Source organism: Furipterus horrens, unplaced genomic scaffold (assembly GCF_987537825.1).
Source record: "Furipterus horrens unplaced genomic scaffold, mFurHor1.1.pri manual_scaffold_6, whole genome shotgun sequence".
In the NCBI taxonomy this organism is placed as follows: Eukaryota; Metazoa; Chordata; class Mammalia; order Chiroptera; family Furipteridae; genus Furipterus; species Furipterus horrens.
The window spans coordinates 10,371,829-10,394,249 of NW_028327176.1; the positions used below are offsets into that span (position 1 = coordinate 10,371,829).

The following is a 22,421-nucleotide window of genomic DNA, read 5'->3' on the forward strand; positions in this document are numbered from 1 at the left end:
AGACTGTGCCACTCGGAGGAGCTCTCAAGGAACTGTCCTCATAACATGGGGGTGCGGCTTGGTTCACACCAGCCCCCGGTGCCCCGAGGGTACTCAGCTCCTTGCTGCCTGGGGAGCCTTCGCCGCCTCCTGTCCCTGAAACCCCTCCTCTCCTTACCCACCACACTCAGAGCCTTGGCCCTGGGTGCGGCCTGGGTGGGGGCGCAACACTCCATCAGTGCTTGGGAGCCTGAGGGGATGTTTGGGTGCTTTGTTTCCCAGCCTAACACCCCTGGGCCTAGGCCCCTTGGGGCTGGTCCCTGTCCCCAGCTGCCCCTTTCTGGTACTGAGGGACACAAGGGCCATCTGACCTTGCCTGTTGTCCCCTGGGAACCTTCTTGATACTACCTGCCCACTGGTTTACTGGGTCGCCCTGCCCTCCCCCATCCCCATTTCCAGCCTTTCAGCTCCTGTTCTGTATCCATTGCTTTCTTGTGGCTGCCTTCCTCTGAGGATGAAGAGAGCTGGCATTGTCACCTGATGCTTCCAGGTGGGTGGGCTCTTGCTGGGCAGAAGCTGGCAGGATGCCCCGAGCAAACAAGAATGCCTGCCGGAATGCTTCTGGTGCCCCCCATCGGCAGAACCTGCCAGGAAACCAGATGACAAGGGCGACGCGGAACTCGCTGAGCTCCCGTGGCGCAAAGTGAAGTACGGGCTGGGAGCTGAGACGCAGCAGCCTGCGGGCACAGCGCCCTCTCCCAGCTCCGCGAGCTCCGCCTGCCCTCTGTCTGCGTCTCTGCGCAGGGGCGGTGCCCTCCAGGCCGCTGCCTCTGGATCCAGTGCCCGCTGGGCTTTCCCACGAACCCCAGGCCCACTTCTAACCACCACAAACCAGCTTGCAGGGAACTCGCTCTTCACATGCCTGCCTCCCTCCCTCAGCGGCGGGCTTCTGGAGGAGGGAAACTTTATCTGGCAACGTGTGAAATTATTGGGGCAAACCGCACAGCGCAGTAAGGCTTTGCGGAACCATAATTTCTGAAGCTGCAAGTGCTCTCTGGAAGACAGCTGGGGAGTAGGTGAGGAGCTTTCTCCCCAGTTCACTCTCATACGGAGGTTCTTGCCTGGCTGGCTTTTCTCTGACAATAATAATGATTAGCATTTGTTGAACACCTGGCTGGGACCAGGTGAGCTCTTTCCACTCCATGTGTATCAACTCATTTAGTCTTTACAAACATATAAACTGAGGCACAGGGAGGTTAAGCAATTTGCCTAATGTCGCCCAGGTAGAAAGTGGTAGAAACAGAATTTAAATCCAGGCAGTCTGAGTTCCAGAGCCTAGGCCCTTAGACACTCCTTTGCCCAAGGATAATGGGAATTAAGAAAATGTGGCTGACTTATACTGATGCCAGTGGTAATAACAATACTAAAATCAAACAATACTTCCATTGTAAATACCTCCCCATACCCTTACTCCACTCTAGGAATAATTCCTCTTTTCTTTTGGGGGACTGAGCCTCCCAGTTTGCCAAATATGTAGTTATAGAAAAGGCTGCAAGACATAGTACCCCATCTCCATGGGTGGACACATGACCCAAGTGGGACCAATGAGAACCTTCTCTGGGAGTTTTCAAATTGGTACAAATAGATGAGGGGAGTTCCTCTTGGCAGGAGAAGCTGGCAGATGCTCCGGGCTAATGGGGGAAGCCAGACTGACAGAGAAGGGAACTGGCTGGCAGGGAGCTGCAGGGGTGAGAGAGAAAAGCACCTCCTTTCCCTGTCCTGGATCTCGATACTCTGGGTCAGTCAATTCCTCTTCATCCTCATCTGGTTCATATCTGGTTTCTCACACTTGTGACCGCAATAGCAACTTAAGAGTTTACCAAACCCTTTCCTAGGAAATTGGTTTTTATACTAACCTGGGGTGTCAGGCAGGATCAGTATCACACTGTTATTTCTCCAAAGGGCAACTGGGGCAGCTAAGTGACGGGAAGTGTCCAATGGCTCCCCTTGGGTCAAGGTTCTCTATTTTTCCATTTGTGCTCCCCTGGGGTCCAGTGGAGGGGGGTGGTCTCACTGCACACCTCCCTCTGTGTTTGTCCCTCACTATCCCAGAGCCTGGGACTCCAGAACCCACCCACCCAGCACCTCGTCCACTTCTGGGCATCTTGATAGTTTGCAGGGAAGCTCCTCCTCTTGCCAAACCAGATTTGGGGTGCTCTTTCTGGTCTGGGCCCCAGCACGAGGCGGCAACTGGGCATAAGTGTCTCCTCTGGCCTGGGGGCTGGAAAATGGGAGGTACCTCTGGGCTGGGAGCTTGGCAGTCCAGTTTAGGATTGCCAAACACCAGCTACTATTTTGAGTCCTAGTTTAGAATCCTTTCTAAGGATGTCAAGAAGAAAGCAGGGGCGGGGGAGGAAACTTCCTGTTTGCTGCTGGTGTCAGGGAGACAACCTTCTGTGGTTACTGCAGCCCAGACATTTCCCACCCTCCCCTCAGGGTGACTTACACCCACCCGCCTCCCCCCCATCCAGGGTTAAAGGCCGCGTTCCCTTCAGCCTAGGTTTGCTCTTCTCCCTGCTGTCCTGGAAGCCACCTGTGATAAAAGCAGCCTGCCTGGGGCTTTCTCACATGCCCATGACTTTGGTGGCACTCATTTCACAAAGAAAGAAGCTAGGGTTGCTAAATTGACTAAGCACTAAAATATAAGAGAGGATGCCTACTGGAAACTTGAACTTCAGATAAACAACAAATCCTTTTTAGTGTAGGTTTTTATCTGTGAACTCTTTAAGAAGTTCAAGTCCAGGGAGGCGGTGGGGCCCAAGGGGCTGCTGCGATGGCGGGGAAGGCCTGTGAACCAGGAGCACTGATGTCCCGGGGCAGGAGAGGACAGGCATCTCAGCTCGGGGACTGAGCAAACCCGCTCTTCCTCTGTTTCTCTGTTCCCTTTAGACTGCCGGTTCTCAACCTTCCTAATACCACGACCCTTTAATACAGTTCCTCATGTTGTGGTGACCCCCAACCATAAAATTATTTTCGTTGCTACTTCCTAACTGTAATTTTGCTACTATTATGAATCATAATGTAAATATCTGATATGCAGGATGTATTTTCATTGTTACAAATTGAACATAATTAAAGCATAGTGATTAATCACAAAAACAATATGTAATTATATTTGTGTTTTCCGATGGTCTTAGGTGACCCCTATGAAAGGGTCGTTCGACCCTAAAGGGGTCACGGCCCATGGGTTGAGAACCACTGCTTTAGACCCTCAGCAGATTGAATGATGCCTTATTTGTGAGGGTGAACTTCTCCCCTCGGCCCCAAATCTCTTCTGGAAACAGCCTCCAAGGCACACCCAGAAATACTATGTAGCAACTGGCCAGGCATCCGTTAGCCCAGTTGAGTTGATACATAAAATCAACCTTCACAGGCCACGGTCCAGCCCCTCACCCCCACAATTTCTAAAAGCCTTTATTGTGTAGTTGGGGGCACCCAGTGTTGTTTTATTGGCTTTATCTCACACTGTGGAGCATTTTTGAATGAATCTATTCACCTCTCTGTGCCTCAGTTTCCTTATCTGTAAGACAAAGAGCTTAAGCCTTTTTTCACAAGGAAGTTGGCAGGATGGAATAAGGAAGTGTTCTAGCATGCTTCACTAATAAATTCGCTTTCACTTTAAACTCTAAAAAGAAAAAAGAAGAAAAAAAGTGTTGCGCAAACATCTATGGACTTGAGCACCTGGCAGGGGTTTGTTAACGTTGCATGTTAGCTCCCTTCCGGTGGCCTCCATTGGGCTGGGAAAGGCTGTCCACGGGACAACACGAAAGGGCGCTGCGGCGGACCCTGGCTGCAGTCACGGCGCCTCTGTCACTCGGGCTATCTGGTCTGCTTGTCTTTTGGTGGTGGTATTGCCAATGGTGGGATAAGATGCCATGAGCAGTTTGTGGCCTGTCCTGATGGGGGAACCACAATGCAGACTGTTGGGGTCCTAGAGCAAGGTCATGCCTTCTGGGATAGAGAACTAAATGTCTTTTGAAAAACCACCTCTGGCACATGTCTGGGCCTTAGGACAGACAGACCCTCTGAGCACGGGACACCAGGTGACCACGCAGCTGGAGCTTCCCATCAGGAGCTGAGTCCCGTCAGAACGACCGGGTCATCAGGTTGAGTGGGCCCAGCCAGCATCCACAGTGGGATGGGATGGGTGCGTTTCTGAGCGTGAGTGGGACCAGTGGGCACAGCCAGCAGGAAGCTCAGAAACCCTGTGGCACCCACCGCGGCTGCACCGGTACCCCGCCCCCCATGCTCGTGGCCATAGAGAGGATCTGAAACGACCAGCTGACGAAAGAGGAAAAAGCCTAAGCCAGCTTTATGGGTAGGTTTCCTTGGTTACACAGGAACCTCTAAACAACAGCCTCTCCACAACAACCTCGCTTGGAGCATAATGGAACTTTCTGTTTATTCATTCACTTCCTCGCATACGGCGGTCCCTCTCTACATCGCGGTTCACTTATCGCCTCACTGTATCGCGGGAGTTAAAAAAAATATTATATATAATTATTTATTGTGGATTTTTCACTCTATCGCAGGATTTTGCGGTACTGTAAATACTAAAATAAATGTAAGGTTCCTAGTTCGAGGATTTTCACTTATCGCGGGGGGTCTAGAACGTAATACCCGCGGATAAGTGAGGGATCACTGTATACATCAATTTCATCCGTTCATTCCATCCATTCCCACCTAAAGCACCTGTGCCTTGGACCTGTGCTTCCTCTGACAGGGCCTGACACTTGTCTTCCCTCCAGTGTATCTTCAGCACCTACCTTTACATGGCATTGTTTCCAACAGCATTTTGAAATGCTTCATTCCCTTTTTATAAGAAAATAAGATGTAAACTTTCTCAGAAAAAAGAAAAAAATCGAAGTGCAGCTTTACTTCCCTCTGTGTCTCTCGCCCACCTCTCCTCCTCTCTGCACAGCCAAACCTCTTAAAAGGACCAGGACCTGCTATCTCAGTTTCTTCCTCCCCGGTATCCTGAACCATCCCTTCCGGGTAGGCCTCTCTCCCCTCAGCTCTCTCTGAATGGCCCTTGCCTCCCACATCTCTGTCCTGCCCCGCTTCTCCACTTCTTCACTGCCATCGGTCTGACGCAGGCCACCCTGACACAGGTGTCTGTGATAGGCTCCTAACGTATCTCCAAGGAACAATTTTCGTTCCTTAGGTCCATTCCTACATAGCAACCAGGATAATCTTTGAAGAGCATAAATCTCAGTATTTCACATGCTGTCTTAGTCAGCTAGACGTCCATGACAAAATGCCACAGACTGGGTGGCCTGAGCAACAGAAATTTAGTCATGGAGGATGGAGGCCCAAGATCAAGTTGTTGGCACATCTGGTTTCTGGTGAGAACTTTCTCCTTGGCTTGCTGCTGGTGGCCTCTGTCTGTTCTCATGTGGCTTCCCCCCTGTGCTTGGTCTCTCCCAGTGTTTCTGCTGCATCGTATGAGAACACCAATCCAGGACAGGCCCAAACCCTTTACGTGGGCTACAAGGCATGATCTGCCTCTGGCCCCTTGTCCAGTCGCATCTGGTCAACTCTCTCCTTTCTTCTATTTTCCGATATCTCAATTCCTCAAACATGCAGGCTTCTTCCCTTGCTAGGAACTTAGTACCCACTGTTTCTTCTGCTTGAAATATTTCTTAACCACACTCCCCCACTGTGTTAGCCTGTGTAATGCCTATCGATGCTTCCACAACTAACTCGCATGTCTTCCACAAGGAAGTTTTCCTTAATTCCGACACCCGGTCAGGGCTCTCACTTATATGTTCTCTCCACATGCCTTTCTTCTTCTGTGGCACTTATACCATAGGAATTAAATCTTTAACTGTGCAATTAAATGTTTCATGCCTCTTTCGTTTCTGTAGACTGAAATCTCTGAGACAGAAGGAACCATACCTCTTTGGTCCACTGCTGTGTCTTCTGCAGCTAGCACAATGCACTACTCACACAAGGTATTTAAAAAACAGTCATTTAAAGAGCTGATTCACAAAGATCAAAGGGAGCTTCCTTATTGGACTTTCAGGTGAAGAGAAGAACCAGCAATCATCAATAATTTAAAACCTCTGTCCCTCCATGAGCCTCTTTCTTGCCAGCAAAGCCAGGCTGATGAGAATGATATCATCTTGACCTGTTTTGGAAATTGCACAGAAGACTCTAGTTAAAGCCTCAATGAGGAGTGTTGAATTTCCATCTCTGACCTAATTGCTCCCTTGTGGGAGGTTGCTTTCAAAGATGGCTGAAGCAATTTGTCCCATGCTTCTTTGCAACGTCCCGTGACTTTGCTGCTCCTTCTAAGAATAGGGGGCATCAGCTTGCCCTGCCCTTAAATCTGGGCTGGCTTTGTGACTTGCTTTGGCCAATGGAACTGGACAGAAAGGGATGCTATGTGAGTTCCAGGCCTTGCCTGAAAGTTTTCATAGCATCTGCTTCCTCTCTTGTAGAGAGCTCCCCCAACACCACCGTAGAAGGAAGCTGGGTTAGCCTCTTGGAGGGGAGTCAGGGTGACTCAGCTGATAGCCGGCACCAAGTCCCAGACATGTGAGTAGGACCCTTTTGGGCCTTTCCATCCAGCCAGTCCTGCAGCTGCAACTAACTGGGTAAGGAAGCCCAGGAGAGACCGAAAAAGGAACCCACTGGATTGGGAGAATAATAAATCTTTGCTAGGTGGTTTACAACCCAGGAATAGCTCCGTGGAACATCAGTCATCCTGATTTCCACATAAGAATCCTATTTCCCCTTCTCTAAACAGTCATGCCCTCTGGCCTGACTCTCTCACTGTGAAGTTCAGTATGAACCACAGAGCACACCAGAATGCTGCTATTTCCAACTGTAAATACAAAGGAGAAAACACGTAAGAGAAACAAGTCACTGCAGGGTCTATATGTACAACTTCAGCTGAGTCTGGATGTAAGGGTGTTGTTGGGGACCACATTCTTGGAAAGGTGGCCACATTCACCCACCTGGGACATGGGACTCTCAAGGTGAAAGCTAGAGACACATCCCATATGCCCTTGACTGCAGTTTCTAAACTTGAAATGCAACCGAGGATTTTTGTTATATTTAAAGCTCCCTTCTATGACACATGTCTATCTCCCAGAAAGTCTCCCACACGTGCACCGTGCACATTGGCCTAGCCAGTTGCACCATTAATCATCGCAGCATTGTTTGTACCAGAAAAACATGGAAATAACCCAAGTGACCATCAGTAGGAGAATGGATACATATTCACAAAATGGAACACTGTACAGGTAAAATGAGTGAACAAGAGCTTCACTAACATGGCTAAATCTCAAAAAACATGGAGTCAAAACAGCAAGCTGTAGAGGTTATGTAAAGTATATGATTAGTGTAAAAATCTGAAACATGCAGAACCATAACTCTTTAGGACACACACTATTATATAGTAAATGTATCACTATGACCATGGGGATGATAAACAACATACTGAAGGGAGGGCAGGTGAGGGGAAGAATTGAGAGGGGTACACAAGCGTTTTATCTGTACTGAAAGGGGTTGAAATAAATACGGGAAATTCAAAGACAGGCAAAGGTGGGCAGCGGATATTCTCTATGTTTTTCTTGTGCTTCAATCATTATGTGATTAGAAAATATAAAAGTCCAATTTCTTCAACACTGCCTTGCTGGCAACCCTCCTGCACTTGGGGAAAAGTCATCCAACATAAAGAAATCCATGGCGGACTTCTGGCCAAGATGGAGGTGGAGACAGACATGCTGCGTCTCCCTCCACAATTAAGAAGGACTACAACTACCACAAAAACTAGAGACAACCAGAAGTTCCAGAAAATCGAGCTGCATGGAAGTCCAACAAACAAAGATATATAAAGAAGAAATACTCATCTAGACAGGTAGGAGGGGAGGACGCGCTGTGGTGGCAGCAGCAGCAGTGGCAGCAGCAGGCCAGTGGAAAGTGCAGTTACACATTTTAAGAAGTCAGGAGGGACACCTGGGGAGCGTTCCCAGCTCCTCACCAGACCGCGAAGCTCACCGTGCCAGCACCAGGGAAAATCAAGCCTCATTGCTTCTGACTGTGCAGACCAGTGGGGGTTGGGGTGATCTCTCAGCATAGTCTGCTTGTTTAAAGGGCCCCATGGTCCTAGAACATCTGCAGACTCACCCACTCTGGGAACAATGGCCAGGGCAACAGCTAGAGAGGCACCAGTCCAGTGCGAAAGTGGCAGAAGTGCCTGGAAAAGGGGCAAGTGCTGAGCAAGTGGTATTGTTCCCACTCAGACCCCTCCTCCACACATAGCGCCACAACGTGGTGAAAAGAGTCATCCTGTACTGATGAATACCTAAGGGTCCACCCCTTACAACATAACAGATGTGACAGCTCTACTTAAGACTCAGAGGCAAACAAACACAGGAGCCTGTCAAGATCAGGAGACAAAAAAGTATGGCCCAAAAGGGGGAACGGATCAAGGTTCCAGTGGGAGAACTAAACGACGAGGAGATAGCCAACCTAACAAATGAGGATATAGCCAACCTAACAGATGTAGAGTTCAAAACACTGGTGGTAAAGATGCTCACAGGCTTGACAGATATGCTTAAGTTTGGCAAACGCATAAGGGAAGAAGTGAAGGCTATGCTAAATGACATGAAGGAAAATCCACACAAAACCAATGGTGAAGGGAAGAAAACGAGGGTTCAAATCAATGATTTGGAACATAAGGAAGAAAAAGACAGTCAACCAGTACAGAACGAAAAAATGGGAATTGAAGAAAATGAGGAGAGGCTTAGGAACCTCTGGGACAACTTTAAAAGTGCCAACATCCAAATAATAGGGGTGCCAGAAGAGAAGAGAAAGAACAAGAAATCGAAAGCTTATGTGAGAAAATAATGAAGGAAAACTTCCCAAATTTGGCAAAGGAAATAGACATAGAAGTCCAGGAAGCACAGAGAATCCCAAACAAGCTAGATTCAAAGAGGACCACTCCAAGACACATCATAATTAAAATGCCAAAGGTGAAAGATAAAGAGAGAATTCTAAAAGAAGCAAGAGAAAAGCAGAGTTACCTACAAAGGAGTATAAGACTTTCAGCTGATTTCTCAAAAGAAACTTTGCAGGCAAGAAGGGACTGGCAAGAAGCACTCAAAGTGATGAAAAGCAAGGACCTACAACCAAGACTACTCTATGCAGTAAAGCTATCATTTAGAGCAGAGAAAGTGTTTCCCAGACAAGGTAAAGCTAAAGGAGTTCATCATCACCAAGCCATTATTACATGAAATGTTAAAAGGACTTATTTAAGTAAAAGAAGATCAACATTATGAACATTAAAATGACAACAAACTCACAGCTATCAACAACTGACTCTAAAAAATAAAAACAAAAACAGACTAAGCAAATAACCAGAACAGGAACAGAATCATAGGTGTGGGGATCATTTGCAGGGTTATTAGCTGGGAGGGGAAGGGGGAGAAATGGGGAAATGGTACAGGGACTAGGAAGCATAATTGGTTGGTACAAAACAGAGAGGGGAAAGTTAATAATATAGGAAAGAATGAAGCCAAAGAGCTTATATGCACGACCCATGGACATGAACTAAGGGGGTGGGATTGCTGGAGGGAAGGGGGGTACTGGGAAGAGGGGAGCAAAGGGAAAAAAATTGGGATTACTGTAACAACATAATCAATACAATATACTTTAAAAGAAAGAAGAAATCCATGGCATGCTTAATTTTATTTCATGACAATAGAGCTTGAAGTCAGAGGGTTTTAGAGGGAAAGGAAAGAAGTTGCCTCCAGGGGCGCTGTTTTCCCAATATGGGCTCAAGAGATGTTTACGAATGGAGTGAATGATTTTGGCAGGACTCCCTGACCTAACTGCGCTTTGCCAGGCCTGACGGCAGGTCCCAGGGTGATCTCACTATTGCCCCATTTGCATGGCCGATTGCATTTCTTTAAAGCGAGTCAGCCAGGTTCCAGGAAGAAGCATTGCAAGAGGGCAAGCTCCATGGCGCAAGTGCTTCTCAAGCTGCAGCTTGCATCTTTCTTATGACTCATGGCTTAAGCTAGTCACGCGGCCAAACGCAGACCCATCATGGGAGGGGTCTGCCCAGGAGATGAATATGTGGAGGGCGGCATGTAGTTTGATGAGGGTTACCAAGTAGCCAACACCGGCAACTCCTGCGGCGCACCTGAAGCCAAGCTGTATTGACTCCGTCTTTCCCTTGGACCCTTCAGTTGCGAAGAGAGGGGGGGTCTGCTGCATGGGCAACAGCAGACCCTCCATATCACCCTGCCCAGGCTCTGTAGCTTCAGCGTCATCGCAAGATGTCGATTCAACACGGGAGGAGACAGATACCGTGTCACTCCCGAGTCGGACTGCACAGCCATTCTCGGCGGTGCAGATAGACTCTTAAGAAGCTACACCATCGTCTCTCGAGACGGACGGCTGCCGTCGACGACCAAGTAGCCATACGCCGCTCACTTCAAACTTTCTCTGACCTCTTCAGGCCCCGCCCCCGTGCCTACCCATTACTGCACTTAACCACACTCGATGGAAACCGTCAGTTTGAATTGTTATGACTGTTATACAGTATTGCTATTTGTATGTATGAACTGGAGCTCCTCTGAGGACAGGGACTCCTTGCAATTTCTCCGTGTAACGCACTGCTGGCACAAAGCATGTTTGCATAATGAATGATTGAATGAGAACAGCAGTTGTCATCCCGTCCTTCATCTCTGCCAAGTTCAAGCCCTGCCCCTACCTCATTTAGATGTAGGCAGTTTAACAGCTGTTTGAGGCCAAGTATGTTAAATCCCTGAGCTCTGTAAAGCATGGCAGCTAGGGCCTCTACTGAGGTTCTGATGTACAGGAGGCACCTAACACGTTAGTGGAATGAACGAATGAGTAAAATTTCTAGGCGTTGCACTGAGATTTCCAAAATATAAATGCATCAACTCCATTCTTATACTGACCAAGCTGAGCAGAAATTATACAACTCCACATTCCAGAATTGTTCAAAAGAGATTTTTTGTGCTCTCCTTTCCGATTGAGGATCCTGGAGAAGAGTTTCTTTAGCTGAGCCGTGTTCCACTGATCTGTGTGGCAGGAACAGAAGCAGAGGTCCGGGATGGTGGGCTGAAGTGTATCCATCACAGCCTCCCCATGAATGTTTCCTGCTCCTCAGATTCCCTGGTTCTGAGCAGTGTCTCCTAGCAGAGACTCCTTCCTGTGCTATAAATAGCCACAGACACATCTTTGGAGCACGGAAACCCATTGTGAATTCAACTCCTCCCCTATTGCAAAATTCTGACATCATAAGAGAACAGAAGAGGTGAGTCATCTCTGAATAAAAACGTTGATTAGATTATTTGCTTTGCTTTCAAGACTAAAAAAGGGAAGAGAAAAAAACTTGGTGTTATTGCCCTCTGGACTGACGTAAGGAGGTAACACCCTCCACCCCACTGAATGCCAAGCCCCTCTCAGCTGTGAGAGTAACTTGTTCTTACTTAAGACCACAATTCCCTAGGTTTCATCCGTTGGAATACAGTAGTTCATCTTCTGGACCTCAGTGTAAGCAACTCAAGTAAAAGAAGATCTTGAATAATAAAATTAAAGGGATTTTTTTTGCTCTCTAAAAGTATTTTTTCTACTTTATAAAAAAATTAATCCTTATTTTCTGCAGGTGAGTCCCCTTAATGTGTTAAAAATGAAATTCACCTAGTCAGGGACCCCAAACTGGTGCTTCTGGCCGAATGTAGTCTGCTCTGCCTGTGCCTTTTCTGGATAGCACAGCAGTTTGTTTTGAAGTTCTGGACTTCTCTGGCTTAGCTATGGCACATGTTTTGGTACTTCAGTTTCCACTGCAGCCTAACGTTTTGCTACCTGTGGGTCCCCTGTGGACATTTCCACTCTCATTTTACAAGTGGGGAAACAGACCTAGGACAAATGATGTGCCCAAGGCTGTACAGCTAGGAACTGGAAAACCTAAAATGCAGGTCCCCAGCCTCCTGGCACGAGGAGCTGTCTCTTCCGCTTACTGCATCTCCACACCGCCCGCCTGTAGTTTTAGCAGAGTTAACAAACACATGTGCAATTTCTGCATTTGCCACAGAACCGGCCAGCATTGGCTGGGGTGGATTTTGTAATGACAGCACTGATGTAATGGTAAATTCTTGTGCCCTCCTTCCTCCTCTCTCTCTGCCCTCCCATTCCTCAGGCCACACAGACCTCACCACAACGCTCACGTGGCAGGAGGAACAGTTTTCTGCTTCTGCTTATTGCTCCTTCTCCTTTCCCCTCAGATGGCTTCTGATAAAAATCTACACAGTGAATGTTGTAGGTGGTGCAAATGGCATCTCCTTCTTCTGCAAAGATCCTACTTGTTATTTAAGGCCCTTCTCAAGTGTGACCTTCTGTGTGAAGCCAGCTCCACCCTTCATTTCTATATTAGTGATAACATGTCCCACAGTGGTGTGTGAGTGTCCTTATATGTTGGTCCTACGTTTTACTTTTTATATTTTATTATTTTTAAATTTTACAAAGTTTTCAGTTATGGCTGACATTCAATATTATATTAGTTTCAGGTGTATAGCACAGTGGTTAGACAGTTATATAGCTAATGAACTGATCCCCTGATAACAACTTACCTTTTGTGCTTTTACCTGCCCTTCCTCAATCTCCCTCTTAAAACCATGTTTGCTGAATTGAATTGAGAAGATTGGGGTTGATAAGAGTGTTCTAGAAAACAGTTGACAAGCCCCACTTTTCTATCAGAATTGGACAAGAATTAGATTTTGACTCTCTTTTTTGGAAAGGAAAATAACTCACCAGGCAACAAGGCCTGAACAACCTCTACTGTTCCAGACAGCCTAATTGTAAATTATGTACATAATTGTCTAACCATTATGCTGTACACCTGAAACTAATAAAATAATATTGAATGTCAACTGTAATTGAAAAATGAAATTAAAAGAGAAAGCACCCAGATGCAAAGCACTGGAGGTGCTTGGTCTGGAAAGCAGTGACGGAAAGTGGGGACGAGGAGCCTCCAGATTGCCCCAAACCACAGTGTGCAGCTGAATGTCTGCACCCCTCTGAAACCCAGCATCGCGTTTAGGACGGGAAGAAAATCACACCAGTAGGAGGATGAGTGTACCATAACTGAGCAAGAAATGGAGGCTTGTCTGCCTGTTGCCACAGAAGCCAAACCCATGAGGCAGAAGCTGGTGCAAAATGAAAGAGCTTTTATTCAGGTGCTGCATGATCTGGGAGAATGGCGACTCCTGTCTCTAAGCTCATCTCCTCTTTCTGCCATGGAAAAAGTCCAACCATCCTCAGCGAGGCCAAGACGGTCTAGAGTTCCTGCTCCATTTTAAATAGTCCTTTGGAGCCCACAGGTATCTGCTAAGTGGTCTCAGTCCCCATCTAGGTAGCTTCGCTGATTTCAGGCTTCCTCCTGGAGCCCGTGGGCGGCGCCCGCCCGGTCCTGGGCCCTGCGACTGCCAGGACTGCATGGCTGAGCACTCCTGGATGAGAGCACCCGAACCTACCAGCAAGTGCATCACCAGGTGGGTGAGAGAGAGTGAGAGGCACCCTCCGGGTGGCCCATGAAGAGAACGGGTGAGTGCACCATCTGAGTGCAGGTCATGAGTCTGAGCCAGCTTCTTTGTTCCCCTGGGATTATATTAGCATGGACGTGAAATGGACCAGGTGCTCTCTCAAAATGACCCAATAACTTCCCAAACTTCCACGCACTTTGGGTGGGCCTACCTCCCAACCAATCCCTCCTTTTCTCACGCAGACTGACAGGTCTTTTTGGTCCAGCACCTCCCCCAGCACCATTTGACTTCTCTGGCACATGTGCCTGCCTTCTCCTGGTCTCACCCCCCAATCTGGTACTGGAGGAGCGGAGAAGGGCTTTTGTTCTATCCAATTATCTTGCTAGCCTTTCACATGCTCAGTCTAAGAACCTCCCCCTGCCTCCATCTTGACCAATGGGGGAGACTCCCGGGACTGTTCCAGGGGGTTTATATAAAGCTGACTCCCAAGAGGATGCTCAGTGAGGGAGTAAGTAGCTAGTGAGCCACGTGAGCTTGTAGACATTTTAGAGCAGAGCTATTCAATAGAAATATAATGTGAACTTCATGTGTAATTTAAAATGTTATAGTTGTCACATCAAAAAACATAATATCAAATAACTTGAATTATATATTCAACCTATTAAATCTCAGATATTTAAATATGTCTTCTATACCCAAAATATTATCAGGTCAACCTGTAATTAATGTAAAAATTATAAATGAACTTTTTTTACATGCGTTTCCATTTAAGTCTTCAGATTCTAGCATTTATTTTATAGTTATAGCACATCTCAATTTGGACACTAAATTTGCACAGAAAATACTCATTCTGTGTTTAGATTTCATAAACTTTCCAGTAGGAAAAAGCAGACTCACACACCCAAGTTGTTTCAAACATATATAAAGGTTGCCCAATAATTGAATCAAGTATTATTATTTATTTATTTTTTTAGTGATTCGTATCAGTATTCATTTAATTCTTTTTTTTCCAGGCTGCGTTGAGATATAATTGATGTATGACATTGTATAAGTTTAAGGTGTACATGTGTTGATTTGATACGCTTATATATTGCAAAATGATCACCACCATGGCTAACATCATCACACCACATGATTCCAGTTTCTTTTTTGTGATGACATTTAAGATGCACGTTTGTAGCAACTTTCAAGCATATTATACAATGTTATTAACTACAATCACCATGCTGTACATTAGGTCCTCAGAATTCATTCATCTTATAACTGGAAGTTTATACTCTCTAACATCTCCCCATTCCCCCCACCCTGAATATCAGTTTTTTAATCTAATTTTTAATTAATTAAAATTAGATAACAGTAAAAACTTAGTTCTCCGGTGGCACCAGCAGCATTTCAAAGGCTCAACAGCCACATGTGGCTGGTTACTGGGTGCGACAGTGCAGTTTTAGAGCCATCAGGACCTGCCCAGTTGCCCACTGCCTACTCCCCTGGACAGATAGGGGGTCTGATCAGTGTTCAGTGCCCACATTCTGAAGTTCAATGGTCTAGCTATGGCAGTTCTTCTGTGAGTCCAGTCTTCTCTGTCTTAGGCCCAGGTTATACTGGGTCACCATCTCAGGGCAGGCTGTTGCTTATAGCTGGAGACTCTGGAAAGTAGCTTGATTGTTTAATTATGTAACTCATGGTTGAACAGGCCTCAGACTAACCAGGTGGGACCATGTTGGTTTTCCCATGAGAAATGGTATGGCTAGTTCTAGAAGAGCCTGTCTCTTTTTAAAACTCATCATATTGAGACAGAGGTTGAAAACCTTCCAAGAGACTTTAAGCTACTCCTTAAATTAGAAAAAAATTAAAAATCAATTGGCTATAAGGAATAGCTCTCAGTAAATGCTCATTGGTAAATGAATTATTATTACTTCTAATTATAACAGAATATCCAATAATAGCATTCTTAAAACTGTGCAAAAAAGCAGTTTTTTGTGATTAAAGTAGTTTTACATTTATGTGCATTATAATTAAAGAACAATAGAGTCCATTTTAATCTAAACCACCAATAGCCTTTATCTATTTCTTCAACTCTCTTTTATGTTACTACTTATTTTTTAAAGTGTATATGAAGAGTTAAATGTGTATAAGTATATATGTGAAGAATTTCTAAAAAATTAAAAAGAACCTTTAGAAAAGATCCAAGATGGCAGAGGAGTAAGTGGAAGCTACATTAACCTCCTCCCAGGACCAGTTTGGATTTACAACTTAATTGTGGAGAAATCATCTGGAATAACCAACCGAACACCAGCTGGAGAGAAGTCTTATAACCATGGAGAGACAGAAAAGGCCGCTACATCACAACATGACAGAATACAACAAGGATGCCAGCCTGTTAAACCAAACATTATGTTGTCTGGGGACAGCCACCTGATCTGGAGCCTGCAAGATTCTTCCCCATGTGGGAAGGCCACCCTCCCCTCCACACACCCACTCTTATTAGGGACTTCTGGACCCAAGGGTAGGTAGGACAATGACCATGCACAGCTTGGAGCAGCTAGAGGAGCTCGAGACCTTAGCCCATTGTCCTTTATAAGATTATAAAGGGTCTTAAGTCTGAGAGGGGGGCATTGTTATTTTTTATTGTTAAAAAAATAAATTAATTATTTAAAAAAAAAGAATGGTATAGGAAAGGGTGAAGCCAGAGAAGTTGTATGTACAACCCATGGGCATGGACTGGGAGGGTGGGTTGGATTGCTAGGGGAGGGGTGCTGCTGGGCAGAGGGGAGCAAAGGGGAAAAAATTGGAACTATTGTAACAATATAATCAATAAAATATACTTAAAAAATGCAACTGAAACATAAAAAAAACTTTAGGGTTTTACATTTCATGAAATAACTCAAAATAAAAATAGTCATAAAGTGCATGCTTTTTGGTTAGATACGGTTTTTCATAATCATGTATGTACTTTTTTAAAGAAAAAAAATGTAAAGATTGCCACAAGGTGGCACTAAAGTCTAATAAACATTCCAGTCTCTGGTTCTTCTGTGGGAGTAGTTGGGGGGTGATTTACAGGTCTGTAGGAGACACTGAGCAAAATACAGGCCAAATAAATTAAGATGAAGATTGGAGACAGATTAACATCCTTCTTTTGTCTGAAGGATAATCTCCCTCTCTCTCTGGTGTGCATATCTGTCATACAATGTATCTATATTAGTAAAGTTCATTATTAAAATGACTTGTTCTCACAGACAATCCATTTTCTCCTTGCTTTTCAGTGGGAATGTACCAGGAAGGGAGGAGACTGGCACATCACCTAGTTTGGAAAAGTTTATCCTGTGAGTGGAGCAGTCTTTGAAGCAGCCAGTCTCCTCAGAACTTGCCTTAGACAGAAGTATCCTGGACTAAAAAAAAGAAAAAAATCATGAGAAGAAGTTGCTGCAGAACACAGGTTTTTCCATATGTTTCCTTTGGCACTTCGGCCAACTGAATATTTTTAGAAATTATTTTGATATGGAAATTCAAGATTGGGACACCTTATATGATATGTCTGAGAATCAGAACATGAGTGAATCAAATCATCTTCCTGATTTTTTGTATTTCAGTTTTTTAAAAATACATGGCACAAACTTTTAATGGTCTGATTTCTTAAAATGTTTGAAGCTTAAGAACATGGCCAAGACTTCCAACCTATGTTAAGACCAAGGAAAGCAGTGCTAATGACACGGCTATAAAAGGTTTTGACTAAAAAAAGAAAAATTCAGATAAGAGTTTTCTAATAGGCTCACAAAAAAGAAAGAAAGAAAGAGAAGAAAGAAAAAGGAAGAGGAAAAGAAAAATGTCCAGACTGGAGCCCTCATGAAACTGAAGGTCTTTATGACTTTGATTAAATTTAACTTTAAATCCTAGCTGTAGAAATCATAATGCAGTCTCTCGCTATACCCCTTAGAGACCCGGCCTTTTCCCCAGATAATCAGCAATCCACAAGGCAGCAGAACACAGTGGCCGGACCTGATGGTCACAGGTCTGGACCTCTGCAGGCTAAAGGCAGCATCTTGACCTAAGTTATGTTTCAGCTACAGAGCCCTAAGGTGGAAAGACTCCCTGGTTACTTTCCCATGAAACAAGACAGAAGGACAGATGAGTTAATGGATTTCAGAACTGTCTTCAAGACCTGAAGAAATGATTTATTACCCTACCTTCACCTCTAACCAATCAGCTCCCAGCATGACCGCGAACCCCCTAACCCACAGTGTCTTATCCTCTAAAATCAATCTGTAACCTACACGTCGCCGGGGAACAGGGTTTATTTATTTATTTATATCATTTATTTATTTATTTATTGAGTGTTAGCTTCCCATTCTCCTGGGTGGCACCATCCATAATAAAAGAGCCAATCTCTCTTCACTGTGATTCTCGGTGTTTGGCTCTGCTAGTGCAGGATGGACAAACCGTTTCTGTTGGACAATACTAAACTAATGATCAAAATAGCTTACTTTCTCCCATGGGATCCCACTGTGGAAAGATTATTTACTTGTTGACAGTTCAGTCCTTTAGATCTGAAAAACAAGAGCAAAACAAAACAAAAAAGCTGGGCATTGTGTGGAGCTAATCCACTGTGAAGGAAGCGGTTTGGTCCTTTGAATGAGTTGCTCTCTTTAGGATGGGCTCTAGGGGTTAGCGGCATAACGCCTTATTTGACCTGATTTCCTATCTGTGGTGTCTATATAGAGACCTAGATCTCAATTTATGAGTCATAGGTGAAAACATCAGGGCTCAGTTACAGCTGGTGGCATGGGTTTGTTAGGATGGTTGTTAGAGAAGCGTCTGGGTTGGAGGTAGGAGACCCCCAGAAAGTTCCCAATGAGTTTCTGAACAGTTAGGTGAATTCTCCAGTCATTTACAGATTCTTGCAGTGTCAGGCATTGTGCCAGATCTTCAAGATGCTGAGACAAGAAAGAATCCTGGCTCTCCAGCAGCTTCCAGTGTTAAGAGAGGGAGGCAGAAACATGAAGCAATAACCTGATGTGGTGGGTCTCTCCTCTGCTGAAAAACCAATAGGCGTGGCCCTGCCTCTACAATCAATGTAGACCAGTCTGCTCGATGAGCCCTCCGCCAGCAGCCCCAACCTGCGTTTCGACTTTCTCCATCACCTGCAGCCGCACTAAGCTGGTCCCTGTTTGGAGAGTTTGTCCTACTCTCTCACACCTCTGCTTTTGTTCATGCTGTTCCTCCTTCCTGGAAGGCCAGCGCTGCTTCCTCTCCCCACTTCCTACCTGTTCTGTCCTTTGAAATCTCTTGACTTAGTTCTTCCAGATCAGATGTAGGGGTCATCTCCTGCAAGATCGATGGACGAATTAAGTGTTGGTGTGTGACAGGAGACTAGGGACGCAGCACCCCACCAGGCACTAATTTGCTGTGTCCCCACCTTTAAGTTTCCTCCCTTCCCCTTGCCCAGTGGGGTGTGGGGTTGTTACATTTTATTGTACTGTCTACTTCAGACGACCAGGTTCCGAATTAATCAGGCAAACCAGGGCCCAGGCTCTCTTTTTTATTTTTGCTTTGTAACTTCCTCCAAGTGGACATAAAGTTCTGCAACCAGCTTCATCCTTCTCTTTTCACTATTCCTCTTTCCCCTAATACCATCTAGAGACTCAGGCTGGGGGAGGAGGAGGGGGTGGGGGAGGAGGAGGGGGAGGGGGAGGGGGGGGAGGGGATAGGCAGTAGGACTTGGAGAAGCCGCGAGGCTTTGCTCTGGTCCAGCCAGCTCACAGTGACCTCGGGTGTGGGTGTGTTTGTCTTTTTACTTAAAAACAAAACTACGTTGAAGGAGCCGCCTAGTCCCCCCCAGGTCTGGCCGTCCTCTGAGAGTTTGCGAGGAAGAGGGGTATTTTGAGTGAAAGGGAGTTGTCAGCACCCCACAAAGTGCCGCCTCTCTCAGCACCGCTCGCCCAGGCCCCGCAGACTCCAGGCAGCCAGCTCCAGACCCCTAGCACGGAGCGTAAAGGCTGCGGTGAAGAACGGAACCCTGGTGTCCCCAGAGCCCCGCAGCGCTCGCCGGAGCGCAGACTCCTTAGTCACCGCCTCTCCCAGCCCGGCGGCCTGGGCCGTCAATCAAGTTCGTCCGGCCCCGCCTCTGGGCCGCAGCAAAGGGCCAATCAGAGCCGAGCTCCGCAGCGATGAGCTCAGTCGGCTCGCTTCCCATTGGGCGGCTATATTAAGAAAGTGGCCGAACTCTTTAAATAGCGGGCGCTAGGGCCGCAGCCTTCGTCTGCCACCGCAGTCTGGCCGGAGTCGTGAGCTTTCCTGCACACTTGGCAAAGCCTAGAGGGGCCCGGTAGGGACGTAGGCCTGGTCCGCTGCTTGAGCTACGGTTTGCTCACAAAGGCGCGACCCCAGTTCCGAGGCGAAAAGAGCGGCCACCGCCCGGGAGCAGCGCTGAGACACACGGTGCGCCCTATGCTCCCGCGCCCCCACCGCCCCCGCCGCGGCAGCCGGAGCGTACAGCGTGGACGCGCCACCGCAGGGCCTGGGTGCAGCTAGCGACCCTTGCCCCCAGCGCGCAGCCCGAGGTGAGCAGTGAGCGGCGAGCAGGACGGCAGCGAGGCGTTCGCGGGCCCCCTCCTGCTGCCCGGGCCCGGCGCGCTCATGGCGGCCATCCGCAAGAAGCTGGTGGTGGTGGGCGATGGCGCGTGCGGCAAGACGTGCCTGCTGATCGTGTTCAGTAAGGACGAGTTCCCCGAGGTGTACGTGCCCACTGTCTTCGAGAACTATGTGGCTGACATCGAGGTGGACGGCAAGCAGGTGGAGCTGGCGCTGTGGGACACGGCGGGTCAGGAGGACTACGACCGCCTGCGGCCGCTCTCCTATCCGGACACCGACGTGATTCTCATGTGCTTCTCGGTGGACAGCCCGGACTCGCTGGAGAACATCCCAGAGAAGTGGGTGCCCGAGGTGAAGCACTTCTGCCCCAACGTGCCCATTATCCTGGTGGCCAACAAGAAAGACCTGCGCAGCGACGAACATGTCCGCACAGAGCTGGCCCGCATGAAGCAGGAGCCCGTGCGCACGGATGACGGCCGCGCCATGGCCATGCGCATCCAGGCCTACGACTACCTCGAGTGCTCGGCCAAGACCAAGGAGGGCGTGCGCGAAGTCTTCGAGACAGCCACGCGCGCCGCGCTGCAGAAGCGCTACGGCTCCCAGAACGGCTGCATCAACTGCTGCAAGGTGCTATGAGAAGCGCGCCCGCCCGCTTGCCCCTGCCGGCGGGGCCCCGCCTCCCGGGCCCGTAATCCCAAGGACACCACCGGACTGCCTGGAGTTGGCCTTCCCGCCCGGTAGCCGTGGCCTGGCGGCTGTGGCTCTAGCGCCGCGCCGGGAATCGGCGTGGGAGGCACCGGGCGCCCCCTTTCCAGTTTCCGTGTGCGTCCGGCTGTGTTGCACAGGCCCAGGCGCCCCACTGAGTGCCAAGGGTCCCCTGAGCACCCTTTTGTGAAGAGCCAAGCCTCTTCAGAGTGTGTGGCTGTGTGTATGTTCCGACTCCCCTCCCACCCCGTCCACTCCCTCCCTCCCCGCACCCCACCCCCCACCTCTGGTCCCCGGATTCCCGTAGAGGAGCTTGGCACGGGGTGCAGCCGCGCCCCACCAGATAGCTCCTGCTATCTCTTGTCTGTAACATAGACCACGGGAACTGCGGAGGGCGGGGGCAGCTGGGGCGGGCGGGGTGTTATATAAATATAGATATAATTTTATTTTCGGAGGTAGGATGGTGTTATTTAATGGTGGTGGTGGGTGGAGTGACAGGGCCTAGAACAGCCCTAGCCCAGCCGGGGTCAGGCGCCCATCCAAGCATGAACAGGACTCGGTCGTCTTTCTGACCCCTGGGGAAGACAGTTGCAACTGACTTGGGGCTGAGAGGACACAGCTTCCAGATTCACGTCTGCTGCACGCCGGCCTCCAGCGAACCCCTCACCACCTGTGGGCAGGAGGAGGCAGAGTGCGCTGCGGGTCGTTTTTGCCATAAGCGAACTTTGTGCCTGTCCTACAAGCGAAAATTGTTCAGTCCATGAAACTGATGTTGTTTGATTTATTTAAAGGCGAAACCTTGTTGGGTTTTTTTTTGAAAGAATTCTTTGCACAGTTGTTTCATTGTTTGACATTTAATGCACTTGTCATTTGCATAAGACAGTAGCATTCTTACCACACTTGTACGCTGTAACCTCATCTACTTCTGATGTTTTAAAGAAAAGTGATGATGACTTTTAAACTAGGAAAGGAAAAAGAAACCACTAATTTTATTTTAAAGTGGCAACACTGTTTTGTGATTTTATTTGTGCAGATATGCGCACTATTTTAATAAAGGGCAGTAACAAGTTTTGGGGCCTCTTTAACCCCCCCATTTTTTTCACAAGGCAGTCTCAAAAGCTATGTGAAATTTTCTCTGCATCTCTGTACAGAGAATGAACTTACCCCTAGCCTCCTTCCCCTCCCTCCCTTCCCCACCCAGTGGTACTTCTACTAAATTGTTGTCTTGTTTTTTATTTTTTAAATAAACTGACAAATGACAAAGTGGTGAGCTTCTGATGTTTACATAAAAGTTCTATAAGCTGTGTATACAGTTTTTTTATGTAAAATATTAAAAAATTACGATGACATTTATAAAATGGCTCCTGTGGTTTAATAGTGTGTAAAAATAACCTAGTGAATCGGGGGCACGAGGAGAACTCTGCTAGGCGAGGTCTTTTCTTCCCACGGCCTCCATTTCCCTGATTGTATTTGTAGTAAGTGAGGATGAAATTCCTCTGGGGACGGGCTGGGGTTGGGTGGCCATGGGAGACCAGAGTGCTCCTGTCCAACTCCCAGAGGAAG

General features: G+C 47.3%; 1 protein-coding gene across 1 annotated transcript; it reads left to right on the forward strand.

Annotated features, from left to right (window-relative positions):
- The first annotated feature begins 19,807 nt into the window (after window positions 1-19,807).
- On the forward strand, window positions 19,808-22,121 carry RHOB (ras homolog family member B). Its single transcript, XM_090280947.1, has one exon. The coding sequence runs from the start codon at window positions 20,199-20,201 to the stop codon at window positions 20,787-20,789; it is 591 nt and encodes a 196-aa protein (XP_090137073.1). The 5' UTR covers window positions 19,808-20,198; the 3' UTR covers window positions 20,790-22,121.
- Window positions 22,122-22,421: the final 300 nt, after the last annotated feature.